The sequence below is a fragment of the Chionomys nivalis genome, chromosome 1 (genome assembly GCF_950005125.1).
Source record: "Chionomys nivalis chromosome 1, mChiNiv1.1, whole genome shotgun sequence".
Lineage (NCBI taxonomy): Eukaryota > Metazoa > Chordata > Mammalia > Rodentia > Cricetidae > Chionomys > Chionomys nivalis.
In genome coordinates, this window is record NC_080086.1 from 24,449,623 (window position 1) to 24,465,106 (window position 15,484).

General features: G+C 44.4%; 1 protein-coding gene across 1 annotated transcript in view; it reads left to right on the forward strand.

The window, feature by feature from the left end:
- The window catches only part of Galnt8 (polypeptide N-acetylgalactosaminyltransferase 8), a 41,150-nt gene that overhangs the window by 15,344 nt on the left and 10,322 nt on the right, over positions 1–15,484 (forward strand). Inside the window, exons 4-6 of the mRNA XM_057761712.1 lie at positions 2,496–2,679; positions 4,667–4,864; positions 5,496–5,610. Coding sequence (XP_057617695.1) covers positions 2,496–2,679; positions 4,667–4,864; positions 5,496–5,610 — 497 coding nt within the window. The remainder of the gene's footprint in view (positions 1–2,495; positions 2,680–4,666; positions 4,865–5,495; positions 5,611–15,484) is intronic.

Here is a 15,484-nt window from a genome sequence, read left to right on the forward strand (position 1 = left end):
CTTCTAAATCCTAACCCTGGCTCCCTCCCTTAAAAGATACATATCCTCGAGAACTGTAACATCTCTGTGATTCACTTTCTTTTCTTTTTTATATATTTTATTTTATTTTTTTTTTTGTGATTCACTTTCTTTGCATACCAAATATGTGTTGATTATCATAACCATCTTAAGGATAGCTAACATGTTTATTTTTCTCAATTCTACCAATTTTGTGCATTAAATAAAAATAAGCTAGCATTAAAAGATAGAACCAGAGGTTTGGGCTAATGATAAGGAAGGGTTTTCAAAGTGTGCAGACTTAGGAAGTGTAGGCCTTTGTTCCTTCGCTGGGCGTCTTTAATGATATGAGAGGAGAGAAGAGTTATTGAGTCTGAAAGTCCCTGCAAGGAGAGGAAGAGAGGGGGCGGGTGTGAAAATCTTGGCCCCTGAGAAAACCCTTCTTCATTTGCACACATCCCCATTCTACCGGGGTAATTAAGTCAGTGAGAAAGGAGAAGGTAAAACTGATTGAGCAGAATTCACTAGAAATCATGAGCGAGAACCAGTTCTATTCATTTCTGGTCATGGGGATGGGTACCAACTTGTAGCCTGATTCTTCTGGCAAGAAAAAGGAGATCTAGACATGCACCCTGGGCAGCTGAAGGCCCAGGACGCACTTGATGCTGTCTGTAGTGACCTTAGAGAGGACCTCTCGTTCCTCTGGGACTCATTTTCTTCATGGAACTGATGCAAGGGTTGAGATGGAAGACCTCAAAAGATCCACCCACTTCCCACAAACACAACAGTTCTATAATCCATGCTCCATGGTGGGGAGACTTAATTCAAGACTCTCAGTAGTGGGTAGCACTGAGAGTGCAAACCTGATGAGGGCCATTCCTGAGGAAAAGTCAGATAAAGCTTCCTATTGTCCTAACTGCCACCACCACGTGACGCATCGTTCTCTCTTGAGCCTGGAATCAAATTACGTTTTTGTTAACTGATCCTATTAATTGTTATTGAGGGGGTGTGGACATGCGCACACCACTGTGTACATGTGGAGGGAATGTTATACAATGGGGCTAAAACCAGCAAGATGGCTCAGTGGACAAAGTTGCTTGCTTTCAAACTGGTTGAGTTAATTCCCCAGGAACTACACGGTAGAAAGAATGAACTGGCTCCCATGGGCTGTTCCCTGTTTTCACATGTGTGCTTGTGGTATGTGTGCACCTCCACCACAGAATAAATAGGCAAAGAGAGAGAGAGAGAGAGAGAGAGAGAGAGAGAGAGAGAGAGAGAGAGAGAGAGAGAGAGAGAGAGAAAGAGAAAGAGAGAGAGAGAAAACGAAAGAAAAAACTCAAACCAGGCAAATTTTAGCGCCATAGCCATGTAAATGTTGATTTTAGGAACTGGATACCTCAGGTTTCAAAAGTATGTCCATTTTTTGAGAGAGGAACCAACAAGAATTCTATCTCTTGAATGTAAAGAGAGAGGAGATGGTGGTGGCAGTGGGGAGCTTAATAAAATCAAACAACTGTGCACATGGTTCTTGAGCAATGTGTGGTTAGAGACAGCACAGCTGTGCCCCTAGATGGGTGTGTGATTTGGAAAGTTTCTTACTCTTCCCATGCCTCAGTTTCCCTTTTTCTGTCTTGTAGGAATACTCTAGCACTATCATTTACCGGTTTCTATAAATGATTAAGTGAATTAATACTATCAGTGATACCCGTAATACTAGCCCTTGGGAGGCTAAGGCAGGAGGATTACCTTGAGCTCGAGGCTAGTCTAGTTTACAGAGTAAGACTGTCTCAAAAACCAACCAAGCCAAAAAACATATGTTATCAGCAGATAACTGGGTCAACTGGTTAGCAGTTTGCATACTACTTAGTGGTTTGTATGAACACTGAAGCTGCCTTCAAATATGCAAAGAAGGCAACTGGTAGCCTGAGTTAAGAAAGGCAGAGACAGGCTTTACAAAAGAGAGGGAAAGAAAAAACCCTTGTAAACAGTCTGGGAAGAGTGAGTCTTGCTTGCATAATATTGAGAGTAAACTTTTCATCTAGATGCTGGCATACACGTTCAGTCTGAGCAGTTGTACTCACTGTGATGTAATCAGAGCAGCCAGGGATATCTAAAACAAAGCAAAGCTGCTTATTCGGGTTCTCTAGGAAGTCTTGCTGTTAAGCTTTGGTGGTTCCCCAGGCTGTCTCTGCAAACTCATCCACTAATGTTACAACCTTAAGTACCAAGCCAGGCCCGCGCTGTTTCTTTGCCTAAGAGTTTCTCGGGATGTTAGATGTACTCTTGACCAGTGATTCACATCTCCCCAGCAGAGAGATGCAAGGGTGGGGAAAGGAAATGGGGGAGGGCACTGGGCAAATGTTACCTACCTCCTCAGTCAGGGCTCTGGAGTTGCTCACTTACAGTGGCGTTGCCCACACACAGTTACAGGACAGAGTATAATTTCTGCATCATATTTTCGCACTCAGTGTCTCTATGCTTGTGTGTCTGATTGGTAGGAGAACTGAAGGCACGACTGGATGAGATGATTAAGCTTTACAACCGGAACTATCCACTCCTACTGAAACTTATTCGGCACACAAAGAGACAAGGTCTCGCGCAAGCCCGCAACACGGGTCTGGAAGCAGCTACCGCGGATGTGGTTGCCATCTTGGATGCTCACATTGAAGTGAACGTTGGATGGTAAGATTCTGGAAGGCTGCTGCTTTCAGGAAAAGACAGAACTGAATGATGGTACATGGCAAGTCAGGACAGTGTTGAGACAGGGAATACTGACACCAAGTCCTGGAACAAAGGGCGGTAGGTTGCAAAGCTTTTATTCAGGGAGTCTTGTTGGATACGTGAAATAGTATAAGCCATGTGTGGTGACACATGCCCATAATCTTACGATTGGGATATAGAGGCAGGAGGATCACAAAGTCAAGGCTAGTCTGGGCTACCCTGCACACATGCATAGCAGAGGTGGGTAGGTATTGTTTTTCCATTGGCTCAGTGAATACCTGAATCCACTGACATTTTAATTACCGTCTGAGCCCCACAGGTAGCACCCTGCTGCTCAGGCTGTGGCCCAGCAGGATTTCCAGTCCCACGGGCATCAATTCCTCCACCCCTGGCACCGATTCCTCTGCTGCCACCAAATGTAGTTTTGGTAGGAATATTTCTTAAGAAGAGCCTCTCCACCAACACAAATAATTCCAATCAGACCAAATTAGAGCAAATAAAAGATGCCCGTGTTTAATGCAGTGCTTCCGGGTGGCCAGGAGGGGAAGAGAGGTGGGGAGAGACCACACAAAACCGGAGACCCCGTGTTCCTTTTGGGGGCAGCAGTCTAAATAGCCTGAGGGAGTGGTCCTGACCCTCCCTGCAGAGGGGTCAGCGCTGGGTGAACTTTCCTGGAGGTGGAGTCCAGACCAAGCAACTCCCAAGTGGAGGGGGCTTCCAAAGATGGATGCTGGGTATTAGAGTTTTTAACTAAGTCTCTATTCTATTTACCATAGTGGGAGCTGCGGGCCTGCTTTTCGTCCTGTCCGGCTCCTGCACGGCTAGCTTTACACCAGAAATAACAACACACAGATTGTATTCATTTAAACACTGCTTGGCCCATTTCTATTCATCTGTGTAGCACCCCAAGGTGCGCTTACCGGGAAGATTCTAGCCTACATCCATCCTGGGTCAGAGCTTCATCGTGTCTGCTCTGGAGAGGAGAGCATGGCGTCTGTCTCTCAGAGGAGCTGCCCTGCATCTGAGCTCACTTCCTCTTCCTCCCAGCATTCTATTCTGTCTACTCCACCCACCTAAGGGATGGCCTATCAAATGGGCCAAGGCAGTTTGTTTATTGACAAATGACCTTCCTCCATCAATTTACCAATAAAAACTTGGGAGTCAGATGTTGGGGTGAAAACTTTCTACATCAGAGAGTCAGAGAAGCAACCAGCTGACCTTCCTTTTTGGCTGAAGACCCGGCAAGAAAGTGTCTTTCCAGCCATCCCAAACCAAAAGGACTACAGAACTCTAAGTTCTTCCCTACTCCTTCCTGTGTGTCTGTCTTTCCAGCTCCTCTGTACTCTCTCTGGCTGATTCCTGTCAGCTAGTCGTTGACTCTGCCCTGATCCAAGGTTGATTTTATTGACGCAGTCTTGAGTGTCACAGTGGCATCAAATATCCCGGAACAGGTGGAGGCTTGAAAGACCGGCAGCCAGTCCCCGACTTTGTTAAAAATTTTGTGACTTTGAATATCCACTTAAATAGATATTTGTATATTTATCTTTAATAGGCAGAATGTGACCACTGGCAATTCCTCCAGTTTTCCTAGCTCTTAAATGACATAAAATAAAGATAGCATGAACAGTGTGGAGAATCACACAGGAGACAGGCACCATTTGGAAACAGAAATAAAGCAAACTCAGATAGAATACTGATAGTCTCCATTTACAATGGCCTGGATGTGACAGCTTTTTCAAATCTGCTCTCCACCTGGCTCAGCTGCTAGGATCCCCAGCTACCCAAAACCTAAGAAATTCTCCAGACTCTAGAGAGTCCTTCTTAGTTCCCAACCAACTAAAATAAGAATGCCCTCCCTGTGAAGGTGAGGTTCACAGTGTCTCTGCCTGCTCCAGCCCACCACTGACCCATGTAGTCTCACTGCAGCGCTTACGATATTCTCTTCTAGGGTTGAGCCCATTTTGTCTCGGATTCAGGAAGACCACACTGTGATCGTGTCTCCTGTGTTTGACAATATTAATTTCAATACATTCGAACTGGAAAAGTACGAACTGGCAGCAGATGGGTTTGACTGGAAGCTGTGGTGCCAGTATGATCCCATACCACAAGCCTGGATTGATGTGGGTGATGTCACTGCTCCAATGACGTAAGTGTGAGTCTGCCGAGAGACTGTAATCAGAATGCACTGGGCAGGACTTGTCTATCTTGGATGATTAGAATGGAGGTAAAATGGAGGAGCAGATACAGGATAAGAAAAACATGTAACAGTGATAATAATAAAAACCCAAAGGCCTGACCCCAGATTAGAAATCAGAGACACAAATCGGGTGGTGGTGGTTGCTGGATTAATCCCAGCAATCGGGGAGGGAGGCAGAGTTCAAGGCCAGCCTGGTCTAGAAGAGCTAGTTCCAGGACAGTCAGGGTCGTTACACAGTGAAACACTGTCTTGAAAAACCTAAAATAAATAAATAATAAAAATCAGAGACATTTGGCATTATCTAGGTTTTCAGACAAAAATCAAAGGTATTTAGCATTTTAGAAGTACCTGAGGCCCCTTCTAGTGTTATCAGACTATGAGGAAGGATTGGCGTCACCTTTGAAGGGTGGCGACAGCAGGTAGCATGCCTTCAGTCTAGCCTGCACTTTTCCGAAAGCCTCCAGGATAGAGAGACTTAGGCAGGATTCTAAAGACCACTGTGGGCCTTCCCAATCCTCCCCTCCATGCCGACCTGGTGCTTGGGGCGGGATTAGTAACCCTCCTACCATGTACTCTTCAGGAGTCCGTCCATCATGGGCATCATGGCCGCCAACAGGACCTTCTTGCTGGAGATCGGGGCTCTGGATGGCGGGATGCTGGGCTACGGAGGAGAGAACGTGGAGCTTAGTCTGAGGGTATGTACTTGATCTCTTCTCTGTGGGACAAAACAGGAGGGAAAGTCCTAGGAATTCTGGAATCCTAGAACTCAGCTGAGTGTATTGGCCACAAATTGTCATGTTTCCAGGCTCCTAGGCTGAAGAGCAAGTGGTGGGCAACAGGACTCTAGAGAGGAACTTTCTGGTACAGGTCTGTGTTCGGTGATCTGAAAGCTTTGGTTGTCAGTGGTAGAGTTGAGGCTGTGAAGATGTCCCTTTTTCTCCAGAAGATCCCAGGAGTTTTTGATTTCTGTGGTAGACCATTTTCAGGGAAGACACAAATCCTTACATCATTAATCAAAGACAGCAGAAATAAACAGAACACACCTTTACACAGTTACTCATGTTCCATAGCATAACCAAATGTAACACCTTGGCTCAACTAAAATAATATTCCACAACACTTAATCATGTGGGACTTGTATTTTGGTCAAAACATTGCTTTTTGAGACAGGGTCTTACTCATTAGTCTAGGTTGTTCTGGAACTCACCATGTAGACAACACCAGCCCTAAGCTCCTGGTGATTCTTCTGCATCCTTCTAAAGTGCTGGGAATACAGTCATGAGCCCCCATTTTTTTTTTTAGTCTAGATCTAACTGTACATTCCTAGAAGACCTAGGCCGGACTATGTAGATCAGGCTGGCCCTAAACTCATGGCAACCCTCCTTCCCCTGCCTCTTGAGTGCTAGGGTTGCAGGTGGGGGTCACCTTGCCAGGTGATGGTGAACTTTTAGCATGGAGCCCAGGACTTTATACTAGGCAATCACTCTACCCAGAGCTACACCTCGCCTGATTATAAGACTTCTTTTAAACATAATTTCTTTATTGAATCTTTGGGAATTTCACATCATGTACCCTAATTCTGCTTACCTCTCAGTCCCTCTATATCCTTCCCTCACTCCTTAAACAGTCCTACAAAAACAAAATTTTTAAAAATCAAACCAAAACAGGTAAGCAAACAAAAACAAAAAGCCACACCTCTTCACTCCTCCATCTTTCCTGCTTCTCCAATACTTTTCCACCCTGGTGGCATTGGGAGTTGAGGTGTGTCACACAGAACACCCTTTTGTCCAAACAACTTTACTTGTAAATGTTCTTGGTCTGGTTCAAGGCCTCTGGTACTGGTACACCATCATCACTGGGTCCTTACCAAAACTCTTCTCGGCTATCTTGCAGCTGCTATGGGTCGTGGAGATCCTGCAGGTATCATTCCACAGGACCTGTTCCTTCATGAGCTCCAGTAGGTCCAATATCCACATCTAGATGGTGTAGATGTTAGGGTGGGCCAATCTCAGGTTGGACTGTGGGCCTGGGTGGTAGTTGAGCTGGTCACTGGGGTCACCCACCCCAGGTGAGGGGTAGAGCCAGCTCCCCTATGCCCATGCCATTAGGTAGGCTCTCCTTTGCCCATTGTGAAGGGTAAGGGTCATTTCTGCTGTGTGTGTGTGTGTGTCTTTGATTGGCATGCTTTCATTTCCCTTTGGATTTGTGCACCGTGGTGGGAATGCAGGCTCACATGGTAATTCTGTGTTTAATTTTTTTGAGGACTATCTCAGTTATAGTTTTTATTGCTGTGAAGAGACCATAGCAACTCTTTTTAAAAAAGATTCATTTAATTATTAAGTATACAGTGGTCTGCCTACATGCATGCCCGCAGGCCAGAAGAGTGTGCCAGATCTCATTACAGATGGTTGTGAACCACCATGTGGTTTCTGGGAATTGAACTCAGGACTTTGGAAGCGCAGGCAGTGCTCTTAACTACTGAGATGTCTCTCCAGCCCCCACCCTACAGCAACTGTTATAAAGAAAACATTTAATTGGGGTGGCTTGCTTACAGTTTCAGAAGTTCAGTCTTTTATAATCATGGCAGGAAGCATAGCCACATGCAGGCAGATGTGGTGCTGGAGGAATAGCTGATAGTCCACATCTTTCAGGCAACAGGAAGCTGAATGGCTGTCACACTGAGGGAAGTTTGAGTAAAAGAGATCTCAAAGCCTGGCTCCATAGGGACACACTTCCTCCAACAAGACCACACCTAATAGTGCCAGTCCCTTTGGGGACCATTTTCTTTCACATCACCACATTGGGGTTCACTGCTCCCTGGAACCCAAAGACTTGTAGTCATATCATAATGCAAAAAAAAAAATGCATTCAACCCAACTTCAAAAGACTCCATAGTCTCTGCCTGTTAGCAATAATCTTAAGACAAGCCTCTCCACCGACACAAATAATTTCAATCAGACCAAATTAGACCTAGCAAAAATGCCCACATTTACTGCCGTGCTCCCAGGTGGCCAGGAGCATGGAACAGGAAAAAGAGAGAGAGACCACATGTTTCTGATTTGGGCGACAGCCTACATAGCCTATGGGTGTGGTCCTGACCCTCCCTGGGGAGGGGTCAGCGCTTTGTGGGCTTTTTCAGAGGTGGAGTCTGGACTAAGGCAACTGCCAGGCCATGTCCTGGGGTGACACTTCTAGGCTCCTTGGATCTAGGGGTGTCAGAGGGCTGGGATCTCACTTTTGACCATACAATATCAATCTCAAACTGTTTCAAAGTTCAAAGTCTCTTCTGAGAGACATAGCAATTTCTTAATTGTAATCCCCCTACAAAAATCAACAAAAAAGCAGATCACATACTTCCAAGTTATAATGGTACAGGGTGTACATTTCCATTCCAAAACATAGGGAAAGGAGCAGAGCAAGGAAACACTGAACAAAAGCACTGAAAACAAGCTGGGCAAACTCCAAGTTCTGCTGCTCCATGTCTGATATCAAAATCCCCTTTAGATCTCTAATTCTGTTCCAGCTTTGTTGACTGTAACACCTTTCTCTTTGGCTGGTTCTGTTCCCTGTTAGCAGCTCTCCTTGGAAGGGATCCCATGACTCTAGCGTCTCTAACATCTTGGGTTCTCCATGGAGATCCAGACTTCAACTTCATAGCTTCACGTAATGGCCTTTCTATTGGCCTCCATTCAGGGACACCCCTGACATATGCCTGGCTTTAGTGGCTTTATTCCATAACTCCTTTCTTTGATCCTTAGCTCTAAAGCCAGAACTGAAGCTTCCAAGTTCTGCTGTTTACTGGGTCTGGAATATGGCCCCCTCATCCAATTACATCTTCACCAGCTTTCTGTCCTTCACTGCCTAAGCTTGACTGTCCTGAAACTTGCTCTGTAGGTCAGGCTAGCCTCAAATTCAGAGATTCACCAGCCTCTGCCTTCCCAGTGCTGGGACCAACCACACCCGGCTCTAAGCTTTTCTTCAATTCCTTTTTGCAAGTCTGAAGCTTAACTGGGCAGGATCTTGCTTCGAGGTCATGATTCCCTTTATTCAATTTCTTAATCCGTTTATCTTCTTGGACGGAAGATTTAGTTTTGTTTCACTTTCTGGTGCCCATTCTCTTCTCAACGTTTCCCCTTGTTCAGCTTGTTCCTTTTCATTAAATATCTTCATTCTAGTTACCACTAATATCTACGCAACAGAGTCTATACTAGGCTGTTTGGAGATTTCCTCTGCTAAGGGAATTAACCCAAAACTCTTAGCTTTAGTCTCAGGCAGACTCTTCAGACAAAAGGCAGCCACTTCCTTCACCAAAATACCACAAGAACAACTTCTAGGTAACGTATTAAATTCTTCTCCTCTGAAACTTCTTGATCCAACCCCGGAGAGTTCATCAAATCACACTCAGCACCACTGTCTTCCATGCTCCTATGAGTATGGCCTATTAATCAATGCTTAAATCATTCCACTTCTTTCATAACCCAATGCTGTGGGAAAATACTCTTGTATATTGTAAAGATTTGTCACTCATATTGGTTTAATAAAATGCTGATTGGCCAGTAGTCAGGCAGGAGGTATAGGCAGACTAGGAGAATTCTGGGAAGAGGAAATTCAGAGACATAGTTACCAGCCAGATGCAGAGGAAATAAGATGAGAATGCCTCACTGAGAGAAGTACCAAGTCACCTGGCTAAACATAAATAAGAATTATGGGTTAATTTAAGTTGTAAGGGCTAATTAATAATAAGCTTGAGCTAAGAAGCCTAACAGTTTATAATTAATATAGGCCTCTGTGTGTGTGTGTGTGTGTTTCTTTGGGACTGAACAGCTGTGGGACGAGGTGGGACAGAAACATCTGTCTACAAATGGTCCCCAAACCTTTGGCAAGAATTTCCACAGATAGCCTGAGAAAGCTAGACAGACAACAGAATTAAGAGCAGCTTCTCCGTAACTGGTAGGCTCTGTTGCTGGCTGTGGGCAGAGAAGTAGTTCCTTTAAGAGAGGCTTTCTGACTCAGTGACTCAGCATTAGCAACAAAAACCACATGGTGGCTCTTTTAAGAGGCTGCCACTAACACTTAAATAGTGTTTATGAGCAGCTGGTATCAGGCTTCTTGGTGGTGGAATGGACCTTGAAACTCCACAGAGTTGTGGCATTAAACATGCCTCCTGCCAGTACCTCCACCATGAAGCCAGACTCTTAGAAAGCTAAGGAATGTAGCAGATCCAGTCATCAAAGCAACACCTTTAATCCTAGCCATGCCACTTAGCAGATTAAAGACTCATTGGTCAGAAAAAGATAGATACATACAGTAAAGACAGATTCGGATGAGAAAAAACTCTAAATGGTTTCCAGTGTGTTTAAAAATATATGTAGGCTTGGGAGAGAAAAAAAGGATAGAAAAATCCTTTAAAAAAGGAAATAGAGTAATTGGGTATGGTGGCACACACATTTAATCCTAGCACTTTGGAGGTAGAGGCAGGCAGATCTTTGAGTTCAAGAACAGCCTACTCTATAGAGTGAGATCCATAGCAGACAAAGATACACAGAGAAACCCTGTTTCAAAACATCAAAAATTAAAAATAAAATAGTGTTTTAAGAAAAGCCACATAAAGATGGAAAATACACAGTGAATCTGAATATTGTATGTCTTTGAATTGTTTGAATATTGTATTGTCTTTGAATTGTTTGACTCCTGAGGAAGGAACAACAGCTGTTAAAAACATTTGATTATAAATGCTGCTGGGTTAAACAAACCTATTTATTTTAAAAATATCTTGACTTCAAAATATAAGCCAAAAGATATTTTACTTTGGTAAAGAGATTCTGCTTTTGTTTATATGAAAAATGAGAGGCCATGAATTCATTCTGGATTAAGAAAAATAAGGTTTGATCAAGGAAGAGCCCCTGAAAAATCACTGATAGGAGTGCATGACCCAGATGACCCATCCTCTGAGTTTTACTTCTAGAATAGCTTCAAAACTGCTAGCTGAAATGATTCAGTTAGTATTCCAGTTAGGACTTGACCATAATCCTAAATTTTATTTGGGTCCCCATAAGATTATCAGTGCACCCAATCAACAGGAAGTAGCTTAGAAAACTACACCCACATTCCCAAAAAAATGGATTATGAATGTTTGTCTTTGTTTAGCATGTTGGTTACAAGTTGTTACAGATAATGGTCAGAAAAAAAAAAAACAAAAACAAAACTAAGTAAAGGAAATTAGGACCAGGGTTCTTATTTTGAAAAGAAAAAGGAGAAATGTTGTGGGATAAAGCTCTTGTGTACTGTAAATATTCGTCCCTTGTATTGGTCTAATAAAACACTGATTGATCATTAGCCAGGCAGGAAGTATAGGTGGGACAATCAGAGTATGAGAATTCTGAGAAGAGAAAATGCAGAGACACAGTCACCAGCCAGATGCAGAGGAAGTAAGATGAGAATAAAACCTTACTGACAAAAGTTATCAAGCCACATGGCTTGATGTAGATAAGAATTATAAATTCATTTAAGTTATAGGGACTAGTTAATAATAAACCTCAACTAAGAGGCCAAACAGTTTATAAATAATTTAAACCTCTGTGTGCTTCGTTGGGATTGAACGACTGTGGGATGAGGCAGGACAGAAACTTCTGTCTACAACCCAAAGTACCAATGTCCATATTACTCCAAATAATATTATGGTCAGGCCTATCACAGTAAAACTCTAGTCCCTAGTATTAACTTCTTTCTTAGGTTTTATTGCTTTGAAGAGACAACATGACCACAGCAAGTCTTATAAAGAAAACATTTAATTGGAGTGACTCACAGTTTCAGAGGTTCAGTCCATTATCATCATGGCAGGGAACACAGTGGCATGCAGGCAGAGGCGGTGCTAGAGCTGAGAATGCTGCATCTTGTGGGCCACAGGAAGTTGACTGACTGTCACATTGATGGAAGCTTGAGCAAAAGATACCTCAAAGTCCACCCCTACAGTGACATACTTCCTCCAATAAGACCATACCTCCTAATAGTGCCACTCTCTTTGGGGGCCATTTTCTTTCAAACTACCACAAGGACCTTGCATATAGTTGTCCATAACGATCCTAATAACTTACATTCTTGTTCCAGTGTGTAAGAGCTTCATTTTTGTCAGGTCTTTTCTTGTCAGCATTTGCTGATTTTGTCCTTTGGATAGCAGGTCTTCTAACATGAAGAAGTGACACATCATTGTGGGTTTGAGTTTTCATTTTCCTGATGGGCAGTAGTGTGCCCAGCACTTCCCTCCGGCCATCTGTGGGGGTCTGCCTTTCTTTAAGAGCAGAACCTGGAGAATACCGGAGTGGTATGGACTGCTCATCTTCTGACAGGTAGTGTTTTATTCGTGCCTATGGATGTGTGTGTAGGGGGGAATGAGGGTAGGAAAAGGACAGCATTCATGAAGCTCCTGTATCATAGGCACTGTGCTAGAGAGTGACGTGTGGACTGCTGGGCTCATAATCTGGCTGTCACACGCTCCCTGACAAATATGGAACACATTGGGAGGGTAAAGTCAGAGGTGGGGCTTCCTGTCTGTGATTCCAACACACAGGAGGCACAGGCAGGATTGCTGTGAGATCAAGGGTCTGGCTGGCCCTAAAGTGAGACCCTGTCTCAAAGAATGGAATAATATACTATAGGCAAATAATCAAGCATGAGGATTTGAGCTAGGATCCCTAAACCTCACATAAGATGCCTGGCATGATAGTGCATGCCTGGCACCCCAGTCTTGGGGGGTCCCTGAGGCTCATTGGCCAGCCAGCTTAGCTCATAGCTTCAGGTTCAGTGAGAGACCCTGGACAGACTCCCAGAGTCACTGTGGATCTCCACATGTATATACATCTGTACAAACATGAGTTTAAACACAGCACTTATAAACACATTTTAATTAAAAACAAATAAACTAATGAATAAATAAATAGCCAAGTTTAAAATTGTTCAACAAGAACAATGGATAACATTCACTATTTTATAAATAATCTTTATTTTTAATATGGATTCAGAGTAACTTATGCAAACTAGTACATTTTTTTCATTTCCTAAATTTACATGAACTGTAAAATCCCATCAACTGTAAAAACAGAAACAAAAGCTTAATTTTCTGTTTTGTTTTTGAACAGGGTCTTGCATTTTGTCCAAATGAACTCATGGTGATCTCTTACCTCAGAATCTCTTGTACACGGATTATAGGCATGAGCCAACATACTTTACCTTGTACTTGAATTTTTCAGAAAATTATTTTCTGCATGTAGTTGTTTTGCCTGTTCTCGGCACCACATGTATGCAGTACCTCTGGTGGCCAGAAGAGGGCATCAACTCCCCTGGAATCGGAGTTAAAGAATTGTGAGCAGCCTGGTGCCTGGAATCTAACTCAGGACACCTGGGACTCTAGACCACCGTGTCATTTCTCCAGGCCCCAGTGTTTGAATTTGAATTCTTAAATGATTGATTGGGGGAAAAAACCAAGCCAGAAACAAATTAAATTAGGATATAATATCTACAAGATCTGAGCTAATGAGGAGAGACAGAGAAGGACTTGGAAAGATCTGCCTTTGTTCCCTTGTCGGAGCCATTGGCTGCTGTACTTGGTATGCGGAGTCCTCCTAACAGCCCCAAGGTAGCTGACTCTTTCTGCGCATGAGTGAGCAGAGGCTCAGGAAGGGGGCGATTTGTCTAACTAGCCAGCTCTGGAGTCCAGATGTGAGCCGCCTGACTGTTCAAGAAGGAAACTCCTCTGTGGATCAAGAGCTGAAGGAGCAGGAGATGAGGGTCACCAATTTTGAATGTCACTTGATAAGATTCATTCCTCGGGTGGACACACTTCTGCCGTGCTAACGGAATTGGCATGGGATGGGTCAGCAGCTCTTGGGTCAGAGCAGGGTGTAGGATGCTGCCAACCTAAATTGGAGCAACTTGCCAGAGTTTTGCCAGAAGTTGCCACCTCTTGAAGTCACCATGAGGAGAAGACACAGGAAATATGGTATCAGCCCAGTAGAATGAGAAAAATCTACTGTCACCAAAACCGTATTTTTGGGGAGTTGGAGAAATGGCTCAGGGGTTAAGAATGTGTAGTGTGTTCGATTCCCAGCACCCATGGCAGGCAGCTCACAACAACTTTTAACTCCATCTTCAGGGGATCTGATGCCCTTTTCTAGTCCCCGTGGGCAGCTGTATTCTTATACACACCCCAGACACACACTTACCATTTAATCAAGAAAATAAATCTTCAGAAATCTCACATTTTGATGCCAAATATGGGCACATATTTTCAGACAGTGAGCCGGTGCTCCAGAGAGTGAGCCGGTGCTCCAGAGAGTGAGCCGGTGCTCCAGAGAGTGAGCGGTGCTCCAGAGAATGAGCCGGTGCTCCAGAGAGTGAGCGGTGCTCCAGAGAGTGAGCCGGTGCTCCAGAGAGTGAGCCAGGGCTCCAGAGAGTGAGCGGTGCTCCAGAGAGTGAGCCGGTGCTCCAGAGAGTGAGCCGGTGCTCCAGAGAGTGAGCCGGTGCTCCAGAGAGTGAGCTGGGGCTCCATCAGGTTGACTGAAAGACTAATCATTGCCCGACTACAAGTCATGGGAACATGGGGAAGAACCGCACAAGTTAGTTACGTATCATTGTGTGACATTAGGTCAAACCAGGCATCTTAGAGCAAGATGCATTCTTTCCTTTTCCTTTAAGTGCTGGGGACTCATTACTACTGAGCTATATTCCCTGGCCGCTTTTTACTTTTGGCCTTGAGATGTGACCCACTAAGTTGCTCAGGCTGGCCTTGAACTGACTCTGTAGTTCAGATAAGCTTTGAATTTGCAATTTTCCCTTAGCCTCTAGGGTAGCTGGAATGACAGACCCGGGCCAGGAAGTCCTGGGAAGGTCTTTCTCTGTATTTCCCCCTGCCCTCTCTCCCCCACTTTCCTTTCTGCTCTTTTCAAGTTCCCCACCCCCAGACAGGGTCTCATTATGTGGTCTTGACTGGTTTTCAACTTGCTGTGTAGACCAAGGTGTTCTTGAACATTCAACACACCTGCTTTCATTTGCCGATGGCTGAGGTTACAGGTGCATCATCATCACGTCTAGCAAGATGTATTTATGAACTCACAGCATGTGTGATCAGGGTCTATGTAAGGCTGAAACCAATAGCCAGTCAGTACTGGACTCTCCCTGAGGCAGGAATGGGGAAGGATTTGCGTTTAAGGTCATAGGATGTTGATAGCGTTCAGCGCCTTGAAGTCAACCAACTGAGGCAACATTCAGGTTTTCTGCTGACTGGCACTTGGAAGTCACTCAGTTTCTGGTCAGGTGTCCCTCCCTGTTTGGTACCTTATCCCACAGTGGCTTGCTTCTTCAAAGTCAACAAAAGATTATGTCTTCTAGCAAGATGAGTGGTGCTGTCTTTTATCACGTAGCCATATATATATTCAAGAGCATCCTGTTGTTTCTGCCGTGGTTTGTTGGGTGGAAGGTGGCAGGTCCATACTCAAGGCAAAAGGGTTGGGGGAGGGTGCTGGCCCCAGGAGGAGGGACCAAGGAGGCTACCAACATCTGCCCACCCTACAGATG